Raw genomic sequence first — 24,744 nt, 5'->3', positions numbered from 1 at the left:
GGAATACTCTAATTCCTGACCTGCTGCTGACTCAAGAAATCCCCTCCTCAGCTTGTTTTACCCAATCCTTTCATTTCCATGCTTTATGAAAAATGACATCTTTATTTCACACTCTGAGGCACAAAGTAAAAATCTGAACTCCAAATTCCCAAACTCCAAACAGACCAGAGAGAGTGTATTTAATCAGAAGAGGAAATGCCATTGCAAGAATAATATGGTTGCTTTAAAACATCAAAGTAAGGAACTCTCTCAGCTTTAAACTTCATAACTTGTATGGAAGAACAAGACTGCATGACCTGTGGTGGTGTGAGAAACAGAAACTGAAGTTAAGTCAAGCTCAGCTACTCAAGGAATGACATTCCACATGAAGTTTAAAACAATAAATGACAGACCTCTTTGACCTAAGCACTTCCTTCTGATGTTCTGTCAATATTCTTGGTTTTGTTTCTGGAGGAATAAACACAAAATCAACAGATTTCTCCTCTTCCAGAAGCGTCTCACTTGTTGTCTTAGGAGATGGAAATTCTAGTTTTAACTGCAGAAAGATAAAAAAGCCCAAATCCTGGGTTAGGAACAAGAGAGGAACTGGAAACCAGGAATTTCTGAAGGACATGACCTATCTCTGTGAGGGATCTGCCAACCCCAGAGCCCACCAAAACCCCAATCTGTCCCAACCTCCACAGGGAATTCTGACAGGAATATTAACCCTGACTCTGCTGGGCAGCCCAAGCTGGAAAGAAAAATATTTCAGCATCCCCAAAGTGCTGATTTTGTCCTGAAGAGCCTGGATTTGATTGCAGGACCCCTCTCTGGGAACATTTACCTTGGCAGGAGTTGCCTGCACGTTGCTGGGCTTGTCCTTGCCATCACTTTTGGCTTCACTCGTCTGTGCCAAGATTGAATCTCGTTTCTGTCCCACCTTCAGCTCCATTCCACTGACCTTTGCATCCAGCTGGGAATTCTCCATCTGCTCAGACAAAACCACACTGAATGCACTGTGGCAAGGAACTCCAAGCTCACAAACCCACCCCGTGGTAATTTCTAGAATAAAACCACCCCACACTCACAAATCTCCTCTGAACTATGTTAGAGGACAACTTAAAAAATTAATTATTTCAAATTAATTCCTAGAACTCAAAATTCACAATGCAGGAAGTGGCAAAACCAGCTGAGTCTTTTGACAGTGCTCACCCAGCAGAGTTTATCATCCTCAACATGAAAGCACTGCAGGTCAGTGAATCCCAGCTGACCTTTCACTCCCTGCTGAACAATTCCCAACAAAATATTTACCAGGTCAGAGAAGGGCCCACTGCACTCCTCAGACACCTCAATGCTTTCAAAACCAGGCAGCAGCAGAGGGATCTTCTTTTTGGCTTGGCTTAACACAGACCTGCCCAGCAACAAAAAATAAAAAATAATTTTAGATTTATGGGAGGGGAAAGGTGCAGAAGAAGAGGAGCAGCTCATAATAAAAACATCCCCCAGAGCTTGCCCAGGGAACCAGAAGGGTACAGCAGCACTGGTGAGCTCTCCCTGAGAGGATGTAAATAATACAAAGCTGTTTCTTACTTGAGCTCCTCGGGGTAGGTGAGGGAGGAGGCCTTGGCAAAGGTGCAGTTCCAGAGCTGGGCGCTCTGCTGGCGGATCTGTTTGTTCCTGTGCTGGAAGGCCACGCACAGCACGGGGCTCAGCTGCTGCAGGAGCTCCGTGTCGCAGGAGCCCGGGCAGTGGCACTGCAGGCACTGCAGGATCTCTGCCAGCAGCTTCTCCAGCTCAGGGAGAACAAAACACACGGGGTTTAATGGAAACTTTCAACTAAAATCCAAAATATCTGAATTATAAGTTTATTTTCGACTTTATTTTTTTACCGCCCGGAATGTCACATCACATAAAAGTCCCAGGGCTGAGCGCTCCTCACTTCTAGAATTTAATTTTTTTTTTTAATTTAAAAGAATTTAAATTAAATTTAATAGAATTTAAAAACTAAATCTCTACCCTCATCATATTTTTTATTACAGAAAAAATGGCAGAACTCTGCTGTTCCCCATCTCCCCCAAATCCTTACTTCCAGAACTGAAATTTTAATTTTTTTTTAATTTAAAAGAATTTTAAAATTAAATCTCTACCCTCATCCCATTTTTTATTTTATTACAGAAGAAATGGCAGAACTCTGCTGTTCCACATCTCCCCCAAGCCCAGTGATTTCTGTAGCAAATTTACCTTGTTGTTCAGATTGCTGTAGACTTTGGGTACCTCAGGGAGCCTGCCAAAACAAATCCAATTCATTTCTATTTTGCTGTCTCATTTATCCCAAGCATAAAAATTTAACAGACAAAAATATTTATTCAACTTCTCCTTTTTCAGGACTAAATCTTAAAAAAATGATACTCAGAAAATAATCTTTTCCATTTTTATGAATAAATGCAAGGAAAACAATGCTCAGGAAAAAAGCACCAAGCAAAGTTTTCCCCAGTATTTCCTTCTGCTTCAAAACTTCCAGGAATTCAGTGCACATCAAGAAATTATCAATAATTTCCTAGAAAATTTAATGCAAAATTTTTATTTTTTCTTAAAAATTTTTCTTTATTTCTATCAATAAATATCTTTACTGCAGGGCAAATTACCAGCAGGTGGAAAGTAAACTTTTGAGCCTTGCAGACATGCCAAGAGAGTCATTCTGAAGAGATCAAAATTTGAAATTTGAAATCTGGAGCTTTCTTCAAGCCCTGCAAACCCTGAGTTCCACTGTCACGGATATATTTTATGAACAATCCTTTCCTTAGGATTTTTTCTCCTGAGAAGCTGAGAGGCCTCAGGAACAAAATGCAAACAATGGTTATCTGCTGCTGTGGGATGCAACAGGTGCATCTGTGATTGGTCTCGTGTGGTTGTTTCTAATGAATGGCCAATCACAGTCCGGCTGGCTCAGACTCTGGTCAGTCACAAGATTTTGTTATCATTCCTTTTCTAACCTTCTGATGAAAACCTTTCTTCTATTCTTTTAGTAAAGTTTTAATATAGGATTTTAATATGACATATATATTATATATAATAAAATAATCAATCAGCCTTCTGAAACATGGAGTCAAGATCCTCATCTCTTCCCAGGAACACCACACTCCATCCCACACAACTCCAGAGTTTCCCCACCCCAAATTCCCAGGCACCTTTCAAATCCTGACCTGGTTTTCTCGTAGAACAGCGCCAGGGGTTTGGAGAAGGTGCCCAGGGTGGTGCCCAGGAGGGAGGGCAGTGAGATGTGGCTGATGATGCTGTGCAGAGCAGCCAGCAGGGCCAGCCCCAGGGCCAGCAGGGGCTCTGCTTGCTGCTCGGTGCAGCTCAGCTCGTGGAAGGAGTTCAGCAGCAGCAGCAGCAGCTTCAACAGAGAGCTCAGCTTGCCAAGGGGCTCCTTCTTCTTCTTAGCCCAGTCTGTGGGGGTCTGGGGAGCTGAGGTGCACACATTCAATTAAAAACTGCATTTTTTTTCCTTAAAAGACAGCTGAACATCGAGTCTACATGAGTCTGATTCCCAAACTAGATCTACATAAAAATAGTTTTAAAATTGATTTAACAACTTAACCACAATTTTAATGCATAATTTTATCTGATTTCTAGTCTTCTTATTTCTGGCTGCTCAGACTCTGGAGGTTTTAATGCCTACTTGAAATTTTTAAGGTTTTAATGAACTTGAAATTTTTTACTTGAAATTTTTAAGGTTTGAATGCCTACTTGAAAATAAAAATCCACTCCTCAGATAGCACCTGATACACAAATTCTGGAACAGTGAGCAGGAGGCAAGGAGAAATACAATTCCTTATTAGCTTATTTATTTGGAAGTCAAGTTTACATTATGTTCTTCCTCATCAACATTTCCAATTACAGCATTTCATTCCTTCAGCAGCCCAATACTGCATTTTACCACTTTAACAAATTCCCAAGGGGCAGGTAAATTTTAACTACTTTTTTACTGAATTATGCTTTTTTAGAACTTATTTCTTCAGCTTTACCAGTTTAAGTGGGAAAAGGAAACAAACCAAAGAATATTTTATACCCAATGACCCTTTGTCTTCTGTTAAACCCTAATTTTTATCCAACTCTTGAAGTAACAAAGCCCCCAAAATTTAAGTATTTCCTTACATCTGGTTTTGGGCTGGAATTTAGTGCCATAGGGTGCAAAGTTGATGCAGTCAACCATGACTGACACAAGATGGGTGAGACCTTCCAGCATGGAGAACACCTGAGGAGGAAACAGAAACAAAAATCAATCAGCAACAAGAAAAAATCAATGAGAAAAAAACCAAAAATCAAGCAGCAAAACCAGAAATCAACCAGGAGAAACAGAAATCAACCTGCAAAATCAAAAACCAACCAGCAAAATCCGACGTCAAGCAGCAAAGCCAAAAATCAATCCTCTTGATTTTTCAATGACAGAAAAAACCACCCTTGGTGTTCAGGACAGCAAAGAAACAACTTCTAATTAAAGGTGGGTGAAGCTGCTCTGCATGATCAGGTGAGACTGATAAAATTCCATTTTAAATACACATTTACACTGAGGATGGGCTTTTTAATTCTAATAATTAATAGTGTCTAAAGCAGCCAACAGTGGCAGGCAGCTGGGAGAAGGAGTCACATTTAGGATAAAACAATTAAAAATCATTCATCAATTTTATCAGTTTTTCAAATTTATCATTTATCAATTAAATGATTTATCCACGTTCAGGATCAATCAATAAAATTAAGGTTCAAGGCTCACTGTGTGCTCAAGGACAAAGCCTGGGTGCCACAAAAGTCATTACAGGCACAACAATTAAGTTGCCATTAACAGTCAAAGCACAAATCACAAATAATTTTTAGTGCATAGAAAAAGATGAGCAAAGTTGCTTTTTTACCCTCTCAATCCATCCAAATTTTCCTAAATAAGTCCAAACTTGCTTTAAAAGGAACACTGGTATTGTGAGCTAAAAGAAGTTGCAATATAACTTTACACCAAACCTTTGAATTGTCTTGTTTAGTAAGTACTGATTATTAAAAGTGATATTTATCACTTATTTATCAGGATACAGCAGTACTCAAAGTAGGTAAAAATGATGCAATCCTCTCAATTCCAGGTTTTTTAATTCCATATTTTTGTGGTTTTCACGGTATTTTTTCTAAAGTGAACTTTATGCATGAAGGATTTTATATCTCAAACTAAATGTGGTATGAATTTAGGAATAGGCAATTTAGGCAACAAAACCACTGATTCTTTCAAAAATCTTTCTTTTTTACATACCTTTAGGAATAAAATCATTAAATGTTAGTGTACAAGGCTGATGGTTCCATGTTCCTCCTTCCTAACTGCAGTGCCTGGGTTTGTGGTATTTATAAACACATTTCACCTGGACAAATTACATTTACCACCACCATGACACTCATCAACCATTCTTATTAATTAGAAGACAAATCGAAAATCTGTTTAACTATTTGAATATTTAACCTTTATACTTATTTTCACTCCTTTTTTTCATTTCTCTACCAACTCCTGTCAGCAAAAAGAATTCTTAAAGCTTCAATCTCTCCCAAGGCACTCCACGCTGCAGAAATCACCACCTCAGAATTTACACACACATTCTTAGATCTAATTAAAAAGGGATCTGCTAAATGATCAGTTTTATACTCACTACTGGAGTTTCACCTTCTAGCCCAGATATTATTTTGGCACAAAGCTCCTCACAGCACAGGTTTTCTTCTGCTGTTGCCACCAGGGCAGCACAGCGAGCAAAAGCTCGGTACAGGTCAGACCAGGAGCGCAGCAAGGATTTCAGAGTGGGCTTGAACAGAGAGAGAAAGGTGGTAAAGATCAATATCTGTGCAGAGAAAAACTTGCTTTGTGCTTTCTTCTGCTGTCAAAAATCCCTAAAGAATCCCCTAGGTTAAGTTGGAGGTTTGGGGTTTTAAATCCATGTGTTACACTGAACCCCAAACCCAGCTCACTGAACACCAAAGTCAGCTCTGAGAGTTTAGAGATTTGATAAAGCCCACATTGTTTTGAGTTAATTTCATTAATTTGATTGATTTGCTGTTACCTGTGGGAATCCCTGAGTGGGGAAAATGTGGGACACTGGCAGCAACAAAGCACTGTAGACAGCACTGAAGTTGTGTTCCAGGGCATCCCCCTGGTTCACCTCGTTATTCTGCAACAAGAAAAGAGCTTATGGTTTAATAGGATTCATTTCTTCAGACTTGTGAATATTTTGCTTGTTAAATAAACAGTTTTTTCTACTCTTTTCCAAGAAGATTATCTTCCAAAAACCATTCTCTCCCAGATTATCTTCTGGGAGAAGTGCTGCTAAAATCTGCTTTTGTAGAAGAGACCCCTTGGAGAAGTCACCTCCCAAATTTTGTCTCAAACTGGGACATTTGAATATTTAAACTTTATAATTATTTTTACTCCCTTTTTTCATTTCTCTGCCAACTCCTGTCAGCAAAAAGAATTCTTAAACCTTCAAGTCTCACCCAAACCACTCCACGCCACAGAAATCACCAAATTAGAATTTGCAACACATTTTTGTATCTAATTTCAAAGAGAGCTGCTAAATTATGTTTAGCAAAGCTAAAGCTGCCGAACTGGGCTGACAAATAAGGCTGTTCCTGATTAAATACAGGTTGAAATCAGATATTCTGCTCTTTCAAGAGCTCAGGAGGATCCTGCCAGCAAAGGGTACAAAACTCTGTTTCTAAAAGCCAAAATCTCTTCCAAGAAAACCAATCTAGGAAATGTTTGGTGTGTTCCTCACTTATTTCAGCTGCAGGAAGTGATGACCACCCCAGAGAATCCTGGGATGGGGTGGCTTGGGAGGGACCTTAAACCTCATCTCATTCCAACCCCACTGATCTCACCCCACACCTCCCACCCCCCCAGGCTGCTCCAGCCCGGCCTTGGGCACTCCCAGGGATGCTCAAGGCATGGAAAGGCAAAAAGGTCCCACAGCCAAGGCCCATGAGGAAATGGTTGTTAATCAGGCTGTTGGTAATGAGGCTGTAATTAATTTTTAAGTCAGTCCTTGTTGCTCCATTTTGGGATCAGGCTCTGGCTTGGCCACAGCATTCCCTCACTGAGCACTCTGAAAATGTGGAGAACAGAACTTGAAGCAGGAATCATCTTCATGGACATTTTACCTCCTGGACAACAAATTTTACATTTGCTGGTCAATAATAAAGATTTCAGGAAGGCAAAGCTCCTCTGGGAACTCCATCCCAGCCCCTCCCCACCCTCCCAGGCAAGAATTCCCAATTCCCAATATCCCATCCATCCCTGCCCCAGCAGTGGGAAGCCATTCCCTGTGCCCATGCTGCTGGAAACAGTCACAGCACCTAAAACTTTCTTCATAAATTCTGTGATTTTTACATCTAACGATTAATGAGGATTAATTCAGCAACTCCTGCATTACAATCAACTTATTTCTAGTAAATATTGTAATTTATAAGGCTTTTATTACACTAAAGATGTCTAACATGGGTAAAACTCTGCTCTAATTACATCCTGAACATCCCAATCTGGGATTTATTTGATTTTCACACCAAGCAATCCAACCCATGGTATTTAAAAGTTAACAGGTCCTGGGGGGAACCTTGCCATGGTCTTCACCAGCAGGATTATGCCAAGCCAGCTAATTCCAGCACCACTTCAAGACATGGAATTCCTTTAAAAATTCAAATAAATGCTCAGTAAAGTGCTCCTGTGGAGGTGTGGGGGTGGGGAAGAGAACCAAATTCACTGCTGAATGATTTATTCATGATGAATGAATGAATGAATGAATGAATTACCTGATTGATCCACTCAGTGAGAGGATTAACAACAATGCTCCACATCCTCCAGAGGTGCTCCTTGTTCCCCACCTGCCCTGCACTCTGATCAATGACACAGAGCACAGAGTCACTGAAAGCCAGGGCAGAGGTGGGCCCAGACAGGGCAAAACCCACCAGAGCCTCCAGGATCCCAAAGAACCTGCGGGAGGAAATGCCACAGGTCAGAGTTGGGCTTTTCCCCAGCTGGAATGAGAGGGCAAATAAAAACGGTGAGGAGTTTTCTAAGGGATGCTCAAAGCTGCAGGTACCTCTCATCTGTCACACAGCATTCCAGGAGGTTGTTATGGAAAGGCAGCTGGATCAGGAACAGAGCTGGAGTGCCCTTGGAACAGAAATGGAAGAGGTTAAAACAGCACTGAGCAGATGAAAAGGGCTGCCTCACCTCCACAAGCATTTCTGTACTGCATTCAACTCTGAGCCAGAGCTCACAATTATTATTAGCCAGAAATTCACTATTATTATTATTGTTAGCCACAAATTCACAATTCTTGTGACTCTTTTCAGCCAGAAATTCACAATTCTTGTGACTCTTTTCAGCCAGAAATTCACAATTCTTGTGACTCTTTTCAGCCAGAAATTCACAATTCCTGTTATTCTTCTCAGCCAGAAATTCACTATTCTTGTGACTCTTTTCAGCCAGAAATTCACAATTCTTGTGACTCTTTTCAGCCAGAAATTCACAATTCTTGTGACTCTTTTCAGCCAGAAATTCACAATTCTTGTGACTCTTTTCAGCCAGAAATTCACTATTCTTGTGACTCTTTTCAGCCAGAAATTCACAATTCTTGTGACTCTTTTCAGCCAGAAATTCACTATTCTTGTGACTCTTTTCAGCCAGAAATTCACAATTCTTGTGACTCTTTTCAGCCAGAAATCACTATTCTTGTGACTCTTTTCAGCCAGAAATTCACAATTCTTGTGACTCTTTTCAGCCAGAAATTCACTATTCTTGTGACTCTTTTCAGCCAGAAATTCACAATTCTTGTGACTCTTTTCAGCCAGAAATTCACAATTCTTGTGACTCTTTTCAGCCAGAAATTCACAATTCTTGTGACTCTTTTCAGCCAGAAATTCACAATTCTTGTGACTCTTTTCAGCCAGAAATTCACAATTCCTGTTATTCTTCTCAGCCAGAAATTCACTATTCTTGTGACTCTTTTCAGCCAGAAATTCACAATTCTTGTGACTCTTTTCAGCCAGAAATTCACAATTCTTGTGACTCTTTTCAGCCAGAAATTCACAATTCCTGTTATTCTTCTCAGCCAGAAATTCACTATTCCTGTTATTCTTCTCAGCCAGAAATTCACAATTATTAAAAGTTGTCCAAATTTGTCAATTCTAACACTTGAAGATAAAAACAAGAGGGAGAACTGGAAACCAAAGGTGCTGCCAGATGCTGGGATTTGCTCATTTCCAGGTTACAGCAAGAGATCTTTTGGGCAACTTCTGTTCAAATTTACCACAAATATTTCAGGTTTGCTAATGCTGAGAGACCTTAACAAAATGTATTTAATATCTGCTAATTAAAACTTTAACGAGGAGCACACTGCTTCCTACTGAGCCTGCTCCTCCCTAAACAAAACCACCAAAATTCAGCAGCATTTCTGCCTTTTCTCACAGCTTTTTGTGATTATTGTCTAAATATTTTCTTAACTTTTGATGCAGTACACAGAACATGACACTCACTAATCAACATCAGCCCTTTTTGTGCAGTAATTTCATTAATTAGACACAGTTAAATTAGTGAGGCCTGCAAATAAAGTCTGCACTCTGGAACATAAAATAATTTGACTTTCCAAAACTTTTCAGCATGAATGAAGTCCCAGAATTAATTCAGACTTACATTTAAAAGATCCATATCAGCAACCTGATAAGCTGGGGATCCCAAAACTTTTGGAGGCAACTCCTTGACAGTGATATCAATGAGAGACTGAGTAGGGGAAAAGAAAAATAATGCATTTAAATGTATTTTTGCTGAGGGTTCAAGTATTTTAAGCAAAATAGAATAAATACAAATAAAATAAAATAAACACACCCCCCTAATTACAAAAAATACAAAAAACTATACAAAAAAATACAAAAAACACCCAAAATACAAATAAAATACAACAAAATACAAAAAACCCCAAAAATACAAATAAAATACAACAAAATACAAAAAACCCCAAAAAATACAAATAAAATACAACAAAATACAAAAAACCCCAAAAATACAAAAATATACAAATACAGATAAAATACAAAACCCACCAAAACCCACATAAAAAACCCACCAAACTCCCCAAATATAAAAAAAAACAAAAACCCAAAAAAACCAAAACCCCTAAATTTACAAAAACCCCGAACAAAAAAAACCCCAAAATAATACCAAATAATACGAAAAAATTACAAAAAACCAAAAAAAAATTACAAAAAAATACAAAAAATTACCAAAAATACCACCCCCCCAAAAATAAAAAAACAATTACCAAAAATACTATAAACTTACAAAACCCCCACAAAAATTTACAAAAAAAGACCAAAAAAATTTACAAAAAAAATACAAAAAAATTTACAAAAAAAATACAAAAAAATTTACAAAAAAAATACAAAAAAATATTTACAAAAACCCAGAAAAAATCGAAACTGAAACAATTCTCTTCAGTTAAAAAACAACAAAAATTCCATCACGAAGGCCTCCAAGATATTTTTTGAAGAACCCTGTAGCCAACTCTGCTGCTACAGCTGAAGATGCTTTTCAGGCAGAACTCACCAGGACTTTCTGCACAGGCAGAGCGTTGGATCTCACAATGTTCTTTAAGGCCTGGAGCAACATGGTCAGAATTTCTGAGCCTCCCTTCTCCTTCTTATTTCCTAAAATAAAGAACATTTCCAGTCAGAGCACAATGGTCATCATAGAAACCTTTAGTGCAAAAGCAAAAATAATTCTGTGTAAATTTGTAAAAATCTACCAAATCCTTCAGAGATTCAGGTATATTCTGCTCATAACAGAAATGAAATTCCAGTTTAAATAAAAATCCTTTTAAGGATTAAATAAAAAATAATAGAAATCCTTTTAAGTTTAATTAGGAAATGGAAACACCTTTGTTTCATTAAGGATTTGAATTTTGATACATTAAAGTTGTGGAATTTTGTATTCATCCAAAGAATGCCTCTTCATGTTCTGTTTGATTTTCAGTTACATATTTTGCATTAAGTATATTCTGGACTTTCTGTGGATAATGTCCTTTATCCAAGGAAAGTCCAGAATATACTTAATCATGCAAATTTTTCCCTATTTCTAAAATAGGAAACAACTTTTGTACATCTGCAGACTCTACAGTTTACTATGGAACAGAACTTCAATGAAGAAAAAAAGAGGGAAAAACTTTTAATTTCTGTCTCCATTCCTCAATACTCAAGACTTGAGGAGGGGTTGTTTTTCTTTTGAAATTGATTTAAAATAGAACAGAATTATTGATTGAGACTAAATCCAAGCAAAAAACAATGAACAATTTCTGCCCTAGTTTAAAAATAAACCATCTCTGACTGGTGAGCAATGCCAAATTCAAGAAAATGACCCTTTTTACCTGCTTCAATTGCTGTTTTCACATATCCATTTATGTCCTTCCAGATAACATTCAGCAAACAATCTGCAAGGTAACATTGATTCTATTCAGTTTGCAATAAAAATATTCAACAAAACTGCAGCTAAAATACAAATTGTGTTAAAGGACAGATTTGGATTTAAGCCAGAACTCAAATTTCAATGCAAGTCAGACCAGTTCTACTTTTTATATCATCAGGACATCACACAAAGTGTTGATTTCTTATGTTTCCCTTGCCCACTTGATTTCCCAGAAAATGTTTAAATTTCACCACTGAATTCTTACCAGGAACTTCTTTTCCAATTGCAATAAAGCCATCCTGAACAGCATTTATCAGAGTGCTGGCATGCTTACAAAAAAAAGAAGGGCTACTGATCAGTGGGTACTGGAGAGGCTCTACAAGAACAAAAAAAACACATTCCATAAACCTGTTACTTTGCAGTTTACTGGGAAAATAAACCTTAAAAATAATCAAGTGCTTGTGTATTTACAGCATTTTAAACATAAAGATATCTTAAAACTGACAACAGTTAAAAGTTTAAACCATTTCATTCTAACAGGCAAGATCTGAGATGACACAAATATAATTTTTACAGTTAAATATATCTAAATATATAAAAATATAAATTATGTATTTATAAATATATAACCATAAATTATAGATTTATAAATATAAATATATAATTATAAACTATGTATTTATAAATATAAAACTTCTATACCTAAACTAAGCACGAGTTTGTTGTGCTTAGCAAAATCCACAACTTGTGGTCCCATGAGGAAGTGGAGCAGCATTTCAATGCCCAGGAGCTGGATGGAAGGGAAGAGCTGCCCTCCTGCTGGGCTGTTCAGGGCCATCCTGGGTGTGCCCGGGCTCACAAACAGCAAAGGACCTGAGGGAGGGCACACAAATTAGGAACATCACAGAAATTCCAGGGAAAAATTCCCAAATTCCCCAGGAAAAGGACAAATCGTGGAGTGCTGCTGGTTGAAAGGCACCTCTGACAGCCAGGTTTCTCAGGGAAGTGGGGTTTGCTATCACAGCCATACTTTTCCCAGTTTTTTAAATATCTGCCCCAAAATTGTAAATTCTATGACATCAAATTTTATTTTGGTCGTACAAATCTCCATGGAAGCTGTGGTTACACTGAACACTTGTATCAATGTGCTGCTACAAAACAGTTTCCATTGGAAATTGTCACCTGGAACAGAAATTTAGGAGGTCTTGGCAAAATATTTTGACCAACTCAGCTGTGATCTCACAGGACTAAGATGAACTTTTTTTAAGAAGGGGAAAACAGGAAATTCCCAAAAATCCAGGATCCCTGAGGCTCCTGATTACAGCAGAACAGAATGGCACAAGCCATGGATGCCAGGCTTCCAGAAAGGGAAGGAAAACCAGGAGTTCCTTATTGGATATTTAGAGGTGGTATTTTGATTTTCAATAAAAAACTTTGCATTATTAAGTATATTCTGGACTTTTCTTGGATAATGTTCTTTATCCAAGGAAAGTCCAGAATATAATTAATAATGCAAACTAGAGGTGGTTTTACATGTGCTAAGAGGTGGTTTTACATGTGGTTAAAGCATTAAAATTCCTGATGGATCATCATCCCTGGGCAGGGTTAGGTGGGATATTGGGAAGGAATTCCTGGCTGGCAGGGTGGGATGCCCATCCCTGGGAGTGCCCAAGGCCAGGCTGGCCAGGGTCTGGGATTGTGGGAGGTGCTCCTGGATGAGCTTTAAGGTCCTTTCCAACCCAAACCATTCCAAGTTCCAAATCAAACTTTGGGTTGATTTCAAACCAAAGCTCCCTTGCAACAGAGAACACAATTCAGACCATTAAAACTGGTCCTCAAACTGCGATTGGCACAACTTTAAATAGTGACTGCAACAGCCCAACTTTCCCCCATATAAACCATGCAGGAAACTCACTGATCTGGAGAATTAGAAATGGAAAAGCAGAATGTGACAAAGAGAGGAAATGAGTCTCTGCATGTGAAATGGAGCTGGAAATTTCTACAGGTTGATGTTTCAGTACCTGGTTTCTGCCCAGGGGCTGCTGAGCCCTCAACTGTGATTGGCACAACTTGTGAAACTTTAAATGACTGCAACAGCCTCACTTTCCCCCATATAAACCATGCAGTGACCATGCAGAAAACTCACTGTTCTGAAGAACAAGAATTAGAAATGGAAAAGCAGAACATGACAAAGAGAGGAGATGAGTCTCTGCATGTGAAATGGAGCTGGAAGTTCCCATGGGGTGAGGTTTCAGTACCTGTTTTCTGCCCAGGGGCTGCTGAGCCCAGGCTGGAGTTGTTTGGCCGTGAGGGCGTTCCTGGGAAGGCAGCAGCAGGATCCACACTCAGGGTACTCTGGATTAGAGGGACACAAACCTGCAAAGGGACACCAGCAACAGCTACAACACGAGCAAGCCACAAAAAACTCATTTCAATCAGCACAGACTGGGCTGCTGCTCACAAATCTGGGTGTTTAGAATGAATTAGAACATCTAATCAAACAAAAATTCCTGGTGGGTGCAGTATATTTTAATAAGCCTAAGAAAATACTTCTCCCTCCCTTTACTCCCATCTTGAAGATTAATTTAATGGAATCTAGGTGTTGAATAGAAACAGGTCCACTCCACTTGCAGGTGTTGCATTTCTAGTCACTCTGTATCATTTTTCTTTCTATCTTCCTAAATATTTATGGTCTTTTCACCAGTTTTCCTATGCAGCCTTTTCCAAGCTCACACTTCCTTGGTGAAAGGAGGAGAGAGCCTTTATTTAACACATTTATAATCCATGACTGCACTCAGGGCAGATTGTCAGAGATGCTAAAGGATATTCCCACAGATTCTCCAATATTTTGGGGCTGTGAGTCCCAAATATCCTTTCCACACAATCTGTAAGCCACACACAAGGACAACTTGGTTCCTTGAGGGAGTTTGATTTCAGTAACAGAGCAGAAAGGGATGAAGCAGGAATATTTTACATTCTGCTGCCCAGGATTCCTGTGACCTGAGTTACCTGTTCAAAGTTGGAGGGCAGGTGAGGCCCCAGTCTCATCAGCAAATACCACCAGACCTCCAGCTTGGTCAGGGCCAGAGCCTCTGTCCTCACGTGGATGGAGCTCAGGGGCTGCATCAGCAGTTTCAGCCTCTTAGCACTGCACAGGATGTCTGGGGGATCCAAAAGGTGCATTTTAAACACTCACAGCTCAGCAAAATCTGATTAAACCATTGGGTTTTTTTCCTAATATCTTTTAGCTTCAAATTCAATTAACAGTAATTTGCAAAACTCAACCAGACCAACCTTTCAAATTCTCTTACTACTCCAACTACTGCTTAAAACAACACTGCAAAAATTAAGTATTTCTTTTCAATACAAAGACTGAAATTAAATTTTCTGCATTCCAACCTGACCCCACTCAAGAAGGGAGGTTGGACCCAACCTGACCCATTTTGGGATTCTGTGATAAACAGAAGAAATTCCTTCTTGCCTGCTCTGTTAGGTCCCATCTGCTCCAGGGACAGGAAAATCAAACACTGAGTTTTCTCTTCAGTACATAGAGAAGCACAATCAAGTTAAAAAATATTGTATTTTAACACAAGGTAGAATAAATACTTGTCCAGATTCAGTTTACACCTTTGGAACAACTTTTTTTAACTTTTTAAAATTTTTTTGGAATCCTGAAGCGTTGCCTTTCTCCAGTTAGACCACACCACGCAAAATAAAACATACAGAAGGTTTTATTCTCTATTTCACTGCTCTTTGGATCATTTATAGCACTACAAAACACAATTTACTAATCTTATTCTATTTCTAGCATTCCCAGCACAAAAACTAGGATAGAACAAACAATCAAACTATCAGCTTACCTAAAAAAAAATATTATGAAAAAACCAACAAAAACTTGAATTTTAACTATGCACACAATTTTTCTGCAAGATTATGTGGATACCCAGTGGTATACAAATATCTAAGAGATGATTTTTTATATTTTTATTGTTATAATACAGTTATGTATTAATACATATTACATAGTTAGGTGTTAAAGTTACGTATGACATGTATGTGTATTTTTCCAGCTATGTATGACTGGTGTTAAACCAAATCAGGTGAAATATTTTATTGAAGCCTACCTGGATTTAGAGCAAAGTTATCAATGAGGCTCTTCCATGCAATGAAGGCAATTTTCTTCACCACGGGGGAGCCGCTGCGGAAGCCCAGCTCCTCCAGCTGCAGCAGGGAGTTGATGAAGCTGCCACTGCGGTGCAGGGTCTGAGCAGGAAGAAATGCACCATTAAAAGAGATTTCTGCTGTTCAAAACTCCTGTCCTGAAGATTGATTCCTTTTCTATTTACCTTTCCAAGCAATCTGACAAACAGGGGCCACAGCTTTAACACGAAGGTCTCGTTTTTGGAAGAGAACAATTTCTGAAGTTCGGAAATTAATTTCTGCAGGCAGAAAGAAAGAGAATTTCTACAAGAAACGGATTTAAAATACTCTAAAAACTACACACTCATACCAATGTCTGGGGACACGACCAACAGACAAGATTTGAGATTATGCAAATGTATTTTTTACAATTAAATATATATATATAAAACTCAAAAACTTAACTAAGCATGAGATTGCTTTGCTTAGCAAAATCCACAACTTGGTGGTGCCATGAGGAAGTGGAGCAGCATTTCTGATGTTTGCACATCAGAAGGATTTCATTCTGTACCACACAGCATTTGCTACCACCTGATTTTCTTTTCACTCGAAATTTATGGTTGTTATTGACAGTGGCAACCAACAAAGCAAAATCCATTTCTTCAAATATTTGCATTTCCTCCAACTCTGAAGTCAAAACATGCCCTGCTCCCAAAACACCACTTTGTTTGGTTGGGTTTTTGGGTTTTTTTAGCAGAAAATAAGGCCAAATAAATGAGCCAAGTAAGGCCAGTCTTGGAAGTGAAGGGGAACATGAAAAGCTCCATCAAAGACACCCAGGGGCTGCTGCTGCACAGGATGGGGACTCTTAAAGGACATGGAAAATGCTGAGCATCCTCTGCTTTCCTGCCCCCTCTCCACCCTCAGGCCTCCAAATTCTGTCTCCCATCCCCTTTGTTGCTGGGCACTTTTTTGCAGTGAATATTTACACTTCCATTTTTTTTTTCCACTAAAACCACTGGCATCAAGAAGTTGCTATCAATGCACAGAAAATGAAATTAATGCTCCCCAAGTGCCCCTGCTGCCCAGAGGCCCAGCACTGTCACTCACTGTGGTCATCAGGTGCTCGGTGACAGCTGCCACCTCCTGCTGCTTCTGCAGGAGCAGTGGCATTCCCATCTCCAGGGCAGTGGCACCTCTTAACTGCACTTTGTGAGCTGAGTGGACAACCAGGGGGATGATCAGCTTTGCCCACCTCACAGCCTCTTCTCCCATCTGGGCTGGAGCTTGCTCCATTAAGCTGGATCAAAAAAAAACAAAAGAAATAGGGATTACAGATCTCCAACAGCAGCTCAGGCACTCAAGTTACCTTTGTATCATCAATGAATGTTCTAATTCAATCCAGGATTTAGAGGAAACCATCCCAAATGTTTTTAATCAATTGTATTGTGAGATTGTACTAAAACAGCAAAGTTCAAGTGTTATTTCAGATCAACCTCTCCAAAAGCACATCAGCCTGACCTGAGAGCTGTGCTTTTCCATTTTATCCCAACAATTTGGCCACAGGAGCTGAGAGCCTGACAGGAATGCACAGTGCCCAAGGAAGGTTTGGCCATGAAGCATCCCTGGGAGTTCCCAGGAGCCCAGGCAGCTCCCACACAGCTGGGAACAACTCCCAGCAGCTTCTGGGCAAATCCCCAGCCAGGTCTGGACATACTCCTGGCCTGGTCAGAGCTCTGATTTTATCCTCCTATTCCCAAACTGTTAGAGCACAGCATGACAAAATTCCAGACCTTTCCACCAGCCCACTCACACCAAAAAACATGCAGAAATGGGAATATCTGGAATATATTCAAACTAGCCTGAATCTAGAAATCCTGGAATTTTTTTTCAAGTCCCCCTTTTCCCCAGGAAAGTCAAATCCCCATCCCTACAGATTATGGAGAATTGCTGCACTAAACTTCTGCCTTTCAAGTAATTTTATTAAAGCCAGAGGACAAGAACTGTTTAAAAGAAATATTTAAAATGGATTTGCAGCTCAAACCAGATGCCAAAAGTTTAAGAGAAAACTTAAAAAAGAGTAAATATATAAGCTCAATGTATTTACTAGTACAGAAATTAAATCAGCACTAAGTAAAGATAAAATTTGAATATTTCAGTTCTGCTGACCAGAACAACACGCTCACAGTGATGGTCTTAAAAAGTCATTTTTGGAATTAAACAGGAATTTCAACAGTGTGATGGGAAACACTGCACGAAAACGTGTTGCCAAGGGGATATTTCTAAATAAGGTATTTTTAAATAAACCCCCAAATAATGGCACAGAATTTCTATTTCTCAAGCAGGCAGGTTCTGGAAACAAAATGTGAGAGCATGACTTGGGATGCACAGTTGAGAGGTGGGAAATAATTCCTAAAGAGTCACTAAAAATGAAACAATACCGTCTAATTTCTGCTTCAGAATGATGGCATTATTATTAAGGCAATATTTGAATTAATTATAATACACAAAACAAGTGGTGCACAGCCCAGCAGCTCCCCAGTTCACCCTGGGCACAATTCCATGGAATATCCCCTGCTCAGCTGGGATCAGCTGTGCCAGCTGTGTCCCCTTGTCCTTGACTCAGAGCAAACTCTGCTCAGCACTAACTAAAACACCCCTGGTGTTATCAACACCATTCCCATCCCAAATCCCACCCACAGCACTCAGCAACCACCTCTAGCCCAGTGAAAACCAGGGCAACACTGGAGACAAACAATCCTTAACAGAATAAACAGCTCAAGGAACTTCAGTTTTTTTCTTCAGTACATTCAGTGCCACCTGGGTTTTGTATGAGTTTCCCCCCTTACACAAAGGCTGACAATGGGATATTGCAGAGCACTCACCGTATAATGACATTAAGTGCTTCATATTCAACCACAACAGACTGAACTTCTCCTTTAGTCAGGATTGTTTCCAGGGTAGAGAGAATATTGGACACCTGAGGAAACAAGACAACAGCACAGTGAGCACCTGCATACAAATAATTCCAGGAGGAGCTGGAATTGTAACATTTCATTTTCTAGGATGGTGTTTGGATTATGCCAGGTGTTGTTTTAAACTGGAATATTCATAACTTTTCTGCCCTGTGGTATTTCATTGCTTTCTCATAGAACTGCTCACACTGGAGCTTTCCCCTCAAGGAAAGCAGTCATTTCTAGCTCAGGTTTTCCAAGAATTGATACTTGGCTGTCAGATTTGATGGAAAATAACCTTTGGATTCAAAAGCTACTGAGTGGAGAGTAAGAAACAATTTGCCTCCTCTTCCTAGGAAAAGTCAGCACCAAAATGAGAAATGAAGAAACTCACTTTCTTTTAAACAATTTCTGAAGGCTCCTCTCTGTGAGAAATGAGGCCACCACAAGAACACTACAAGAACAGTGAAGAAACTCACCTCCTTTTTAACAATTTCAGGAGGAAATGCCTGCTTGGAGATGACCCAAAGTGCCCGAGTGCGAGTGTTCTTGTCTGAGCATTTCACAGCCACGCTGTTCACTGCTGCCAGCAGCTCCTGCATGTCAGTGCCTGAAAGCAGAGCACACAGACCCTCACAACCCTCTGCAACACACTCCAGGTCATTCTGCTCACTTTAGTGTGCCCAGAATCCATTCAGCTGCAAGTCCCAGTGATTTACTGCCTTAAACATCACTTTGGAGCAGTTTCTCTCCTACCAAAGTAGCCAGAAAGCTGAAAATGTTATTAATTACCATAAATAATATACAAAATAATATACAAATATTAATGCTAAAATATTAATATAAAATAATATAATAATATAAATGATATAACATTAAATAATATAAATATATAAAATGCAAATATACATAAAATATATAAAGATATATTAAAATATATATAAAATACATAAACTCTAAAAAAATTATATGTAAATATATAAAAATATATAACATGAATAATAGAAAGATTGAATAAATAAAATTAATATAATAATGCAGTGCATCTGTATTACCTCTATAAGAATGCATAATATTAGTTTATTAGAATCCATAATATCAGGTGTATTAGTTAAATACACCTGAGCTAAAGATGAAGTATTTAATTATTCAAAACTTCTTGGATTTTAAGTGAATTTAGCAGCACTTTGGTCATAACTTGACACAAATTTATTTTAGAGCCTACAAGAGCTTTTTGTTACTGAAGGTGGTGAAATTGTAGCTCATTACCTAAAAATTAATAAGGTTAATACAGGACTTAGATCCAACTAAGAAATCACGTGTTCCTTTAAAATTCAAGGGTAAAAAGTCTGATTTACTGCAAATCTGCACTTTGTGGGTGAATGATCCCACAATCAGAAATGGAAGGACACTTTCACTCCTCTCCCCCAGGCAAAAGTACACTGAAAGGTACAGGAGCTGCTTGTCCTCCCTCCCTTTTCAAGTGCCCATTGTTTCCAGGGCTTTGTGACTTCTGGAGCCTGACATTCTGTAATAAAATTGTCATTTATCAACTGGTTAAAAAAAAAGAGAGGAAAGAAAGATAGCACACGGACATTATTAGAAATCCTCGTTCTCACAGGAAATCAGGAGGAATTTTGCATAACAGGAAAGCAGAAGACACTGAAAAAAAATGGAGGAGAAGAACCAATTTCAAACAGGAAAATGCCCTCTCCCCTGGTACCAAAAACCTGTGGTTCTACCTTGAGGCAAAGCCTCAAGTTCTCAAAAGCAAAACCTTCTGTGAAGGGGATTTAGCACTTTCTAGGAATGCTGATCATAAGATTTTGGATTAATTTGAAATAGTTGGGGCTGGACTAGATGACCTTTAATGGTCTCTTCCAACTCAAACCACTCCATGATTTGATGGAGCAAAGAAATCTCCAAGAAAAAGCTAAAATCCTGGAAAAGCTCAACTGTGCACTCCCAAATCCTACAAATAGGTTCTTCTGGGATATCTTTTTTTGATCATTAATTCCACATAACTAATTACTGTACTAATTGCTACCAAAGCATTTAATGAAACTAGAAGTTTGTAAAACAGAATTAGTGTAACAGCATGAAAAATCATCACCACACTTGTGTACAAAATGTAATTAATGAACTGATCCCACTGCTCACACTACAGACAAATCCTGGTCAAAATGAAAACAAATGCTAAGAAAAACAAAGAAAGAGCTCTGATGTGTATATTTATAGTCACAGTTTGTTTGCTTACCAGATAATTCAGCTGTGTTGTTTGAATTAAAAGTGCAGAAGCCCAAGGCCTGCAATGCTGCATTACTGAGCTCCAAGTTTGGACTGGAAATGTGTGCCTGGAAAAAAAACACAATCCAAATCCACAGAATCTCAGGTAAGAAAAGTAACAGAAATTATTGAGTTTATTGTTTCAATATCAACACTGCTGGGAAGCTGGGAAAAACAAAGACTTGGTGAAAAACCCACCCAGGCAGGAAACCCTCCCTGAATTCTGTACACACTTAATGAGTAAAACAATTTGAGGTGCTGAAGGCATTTTTGCTCTCTGTAATAAAAACACCTTTAATGAAATAAACCCCAACCATCCCAAGTTTTTCACTTTGGCTGTGTATGTTATGTTCTCTCACTTGACTCTCCAATTGCTTTTAGGCTTCTGAAACAGAAGGAAAAAATGGCTAAGAACAACTTTTATATTACTGCTTAAAAACCCTTGACGTTTTCTGCATATTCTGAATTCTGAAATGTTTCTAAGGCAGGCACAACACAGTATCTCTCCTGGCTGGAAGATTAGATTTGACTGTGGGATGCTGCCTGAACACATCCAAGACCCAGCATTTTGGTTTTTAACGCAGTAATTCCTCATCACAAGAAAGATCTATTTTGCCAAAAAGCCCCTTCCTGCTCTGCCACTATCCTGCATTCCTATTAAAGGCTGGATTCCCTGACTCAGAGGTTTTTTCCAACCTTAATGATCCTGTGACTCTATAAATGAACTGAAATTCGAGTCTTTCAATGCCCACTGACCTTAACAACCAAAATAAATCTTTGTTCACTGAAGTGGAAGAGAACTGAGTGGAAGAACCATACCTTGAACACCTTGCAGAGTTGAGGGAAGTGTTTCCTGAAATCTGCGGTAAATGCTTTGCCTCCTTCACCACTCAAGCGACTGCAAGGAGCAGGAGGGAAAAGGAACAATATTTACAAGTTAAATACCTTGTAACTGACTTAACTTTCAAACTCTAACACACAGCAGCCTATTTTCTTGAAGGGAATCAACAAAACACTGAAGGAGCTAGAGAGCAGAAATGCCAGCACAATGTCTGACCCAGCAGCAAAATCCTGTGTTATAGTACAAAGTGAGTAATAACTCCTTTTCAGCCTAAACAACACTCATGGAAACATTAAGGGCTTTCATTTTTTGGTCAGCTCCTATAAAAACATTAAAATTTAACATGCAAATTTTAAAGGACTTGCTGCAAATTAGAAAAAAACAGAAATACAGGAGCTGAAAAAGCACCTTCCTCATGAGCAGTCCCAGAATGCAGGAAAATCCTGGTCTGACAAGCAGCACGGATGACTTTGCACATATGTGAGGAACATTCTTGCAGAAAAGCTGCAATTATCCCACAAAATGTTAATCATCAGCTTCTCACTGCAAAACCCAAACCGTGCTGAGTTCAGTCATCCAGGGACAACGTGAGAAACCTGTTGCTGTTTAATACTTACATCAGGAGGGTTTGTTTGCTGTCAGTTATTTCTAGAAACCTGTAAAATCTGCTATGCGAGTAGCTACAGTTTTAAATTCACTGCAGGACCGAAGGGAGACACTGAGAGAAAGAGATCGTGCCTTCGCACATGGTAAAACCGGACAGATGCAGGTAAAGGCACAACCTCATGGGCAAGAAGCACCTTCCAGAAAGAAATGCAATGAAAACGCGGCATACGCCAACTAAAAACTTCATCCTTATAGTCATAAAGCCGCAAAGCTTTATCATTAGAAGAAAGTTATTATATCCCAACGTTCTTCACCCACCTCTGACGATCCGCCAGGAATCCAAGGGGGTCGGGAGGATCCGCGATGCGCAGATCCCGTGGAGACGCGCTCCTTCCTCCCTCCTCTTCCTCCCCTCACTCCTCCCTCTCTCCCTTCCCTCCTCCTCTCCCTCCCCCCAGCCCCGCATGTCTCCCGCGGTCTCCCCTCGGCCACGCTGCCCCAGCCAGGCCGGCAGGTCCCGCTCCGACGGCGCTCCCGGCTCTCCCGGCCCGATCCCTCAGGGCCGCCCGCTCCCCTCGGGCAGCGTGCGCGCCCCCCGCGCTCACCTGACGATGGTGAGGTGCGCGTCCGTCAGCTCTCCCGGCGGCGCGCCGGGGTCCTCCAGCGTGTGGAGCAGCGAGCCGAGGCTGGAGCCGGCGGCGGGCTGGGGAGCGGCGGGTTCGGGCTGGGGGCTGGGCGCGGCGGGCTCGGGATGGGGGCCGGGAGCGCTCATGGCGACGCCACCGCCGCCGCCACCGCCGCGTCCCCCAGCGCGGCCGCCCCTCAGCGCCGTGCGCCTCCCGCGCTAGCTAAGATGGCGGCGCGCGCGGGCCCGGCGGCGCGCGGGATCCGGCCAATGGGAGCGCGGCCCGGAGGTTCCCGCGCCCCGCGGCAGCCCCGCCCCTCACCGCTGATTGGCGGGGGGCGCGGCGGGAAGGGCGGGGCGCGCGGGGGGCGGGGCCGGGCCGGCGTGAGGGCGGTCAGTCGGGCGGATCGGGCGGCGCGGCCCGCGGGTGCCGGGATCCGGGAATAGCTGCGGAAAAGGGCGATCGTCCATGGCCGCCTCCCGGCCCTGCCCGACAATCCCACCCTGAGAGCGCTGTCCGAACGCTCCCGGAGCTCTGGCGGCCTCAGGGCCGTGACCGTTCCGCGGAGAGCCTGGTCAGTGCCAGCCCACGCTGTGCTGGAAGAGCCTTTCCCTAATTTCCCAGCTAAACACGCCCCGGCACAGCTCCGGCCGTTCCCGGGCTCCTGACCCCGGTCACGAGGGCGGAGGTGACCCTTGGGAGGAAGCACGTGAGGTCAAATCCCTAATTAATGACTGGAGATGAACTCCAGCTCCATTTGAGCACAAGCCGGAATTCCCTGAGTTCCCTGGGGTGAAATGGGAAATCCCGAACCCCAAAGTGCTGGAAAGCTCTGGAGCTCCGGGACAGAGCCGGGCCATGGCTGAGGCTGTGTCACCTCCAGACATGCCCAGCGGGACTGGATCTCCTGGGTTTCTTCCCCAAAGATTATCCCATGGGGATTCCAGTTGTTCCCTGGCTCTCATCCCTACCAATCCAAGACCTGTCTCTTCCCAGTTAAAGAAACAACAATAACAAAAACCCAGCGCCGAGGTCGTAAATAAAATATTGTCATCTCCCCATGCTTTTCCTTATTCTCTTGCCTATGGACGAGAAGCTGTGGCTGATCCTGGAAAATGGGAATGCTGTTGTACAACAGGCGCTGTGAACACAAGGTGGCAGGATTAAAAAGCACATTTTAAATACAGTTAGACCCCAGAAATGTGGTGATACCAAACTCGTTTCGTGGAGCACGAATAAAGTGTTGGAAATAACCAGGAGAGGAGCTGCCATGTTGTTCTTCAGTACAGCCAAATTATATTCCCAGTGAAATTACAATAAAAGCTCAGAAATGAAATAAATTAGAAGAAATAAAGCAAAAATGGGGCTGATTAGCTTAAGGTCTTCATTGTGCTGCAAAACTATGGGGATTGGTGAAGGAATTCTGAATGAGTTAGAGATGGGACCTCTGAGTTTTTAGATGATGTGGTTTATTTTAATTCTACACAGGCAGGAAGGGTGAGTTGGGCTCACACCTTCACTGCAGGGCTCAGAAGGTCACAAGACCCTTAGTCACGAGACTTTTTAAGGATCTATTGACCAATAAAGCACTGCCAACAAGGATATTTGTGGTTTTGACCCAATCCTTAAATATTTCATCTTATGGACTCATGTGTGAGCTTTCTTACCCAATCATGTTCTGACACACAAACCTGCAGTGCTGCATTCTAAACTCCTTGTTCACCTCTGTAACTACTTTTATTTTTTCTGTATCTTAAACTCTAAAACTCTCAACTTTCCTTAGCTTAACGTGTTTCTGCTTTAAACTACAAATCCACATTCTCACTTCTAGCACCT

At 40.7% G+C, this 24,744-nt stretch overlaps 1 protein-coding gene across 2 annotated transcripts in view; it reads right to left on the bottom strand.

Annotated features, from left to right (window-relative positions):
* The window catches only part of RIF1 (replication timing regulatory factor 1), a 29,339-nt gene extending 6,273 nt beyond the window's left edge, over positions 1 to 23,066 (bottom strand). For both annotated transcript variants that reach the window (XM_030952489.1, XM_030952491.1), the window contains exons 1-26: positions 22,888 to 23,066; positions 21,655 to 21,733; positions 20,807 to 20,903; positions 19,029 to 19,159; positions 18,481 to 18,575; positions 16,706 to 16,895; positions 15,802 to 15,894; positions 15,580 to 15,718; positions 14,465 to 14,616; positions 13,714 to 13,831; positions 12,158 to 12,328; positions 11,721 to 11,831; positions 11,418 to 11,480; positions 10,601 to 10,701; positions 9,692 to 9,778; positions 8,097 to 8,170; positions 7,807 to 7,987; positions 6,066 to 6,173; positions 5,661 to 5,810; positions 4,138 to 4,237; positions 3,183 to 3,447; positions 2,221 to 2,263; positions 1,570 to 1,772; positions 1,291 to 1,390; positions 824 to 967; positions 393 to 535 (exon numbers count right to left, since the gene is read on the bottom strand). In XM_030952489.1, coding sequence (XP_030808349.1) covers positions 393 to 535; positions 824 to 967; positions 1,291 to 1,390; positions 1,570 to 1,772; positions 2,221 to 2,263; positions 3,183 to 3,447; positions 4,138 to 4,237; positions 5,661 to 5,810; positions 6,066 to 6,173; positions 7,807 to 7,987; positions 8,097 to 8,170; positions 9,692 to 9,778; positions 10,601 to 10,701; positions 11,418 to 11,480; positions 11,721 to 11,831; positions 12,158 to 12,328; positions 13,714 to 13,831; positions 14,465 to 14,616; positions 15,580 to 15,718; positions 15,802 to 15,894; positions 16,706 to 16,895; positions 18,481 to 18,575; positions 19,029 to 19,159; positions 20,807 to 20,903; positions 21,655 to 21,733; positions 22,888 to 23,054 — 3,305 coding nt within the window. In that variant the 5' untranslated portion in view covers positions 23,055 to 23,066. The remainder of the gene's footprint in view (positions 1 to 392; positions 536 to 823; positions 968 to 1,290; positions 1,391 to 1,569; positions 1,773 to 2,220; positions 2,264 to 3,182; positions 3,448 to 4,137; positions 4,238 to 5,660; positions 5,811 to 6,065; positions 6,174 to 7,806; positions 7,988 to 8,096; positions 8,171 to 9,691; positions 9,779 to 10,600; positions 10,702 to 11,417; positions 11,481 to 11,720; positions 11,832 to 12,157; positions 12,329 to 13,713; positions 13,832 to 14,464; positions 14,617 to 15,579; positions 15,719 to 15,801; positions 15,895 to 16,705; positions 16,896 to 18,480; positions 18,576 to 19,028; positions 19,160 to 20,806; positions 20,904 to 21,654; positions 21,734 to 22,887) is intronic.
* Between the last annotated feature and the right edge of the window lie 1,678 nt (positions 23,067 to 24,744).

Source organism: Camarhynchus parvulus, chromosome 7, assembly GCF_901933205.1.
Source record: "Camarhynchus parvulus chromosome 7, STF_HiC, whole genome shotgun sequence".
Taxonomy (NCBI): domain Eukaryota; kingdom Metazoa; phylum Chordata; class Aves; order Passeriformes; family Thraupidae; genus Camarhynchus; species Camarhynchus parvulus.
The sequence above is the reverse complement of the archived record's forward strand: the minus strand, read 5'-3'. Positions and strand labels throughout refer to the sequence as shown.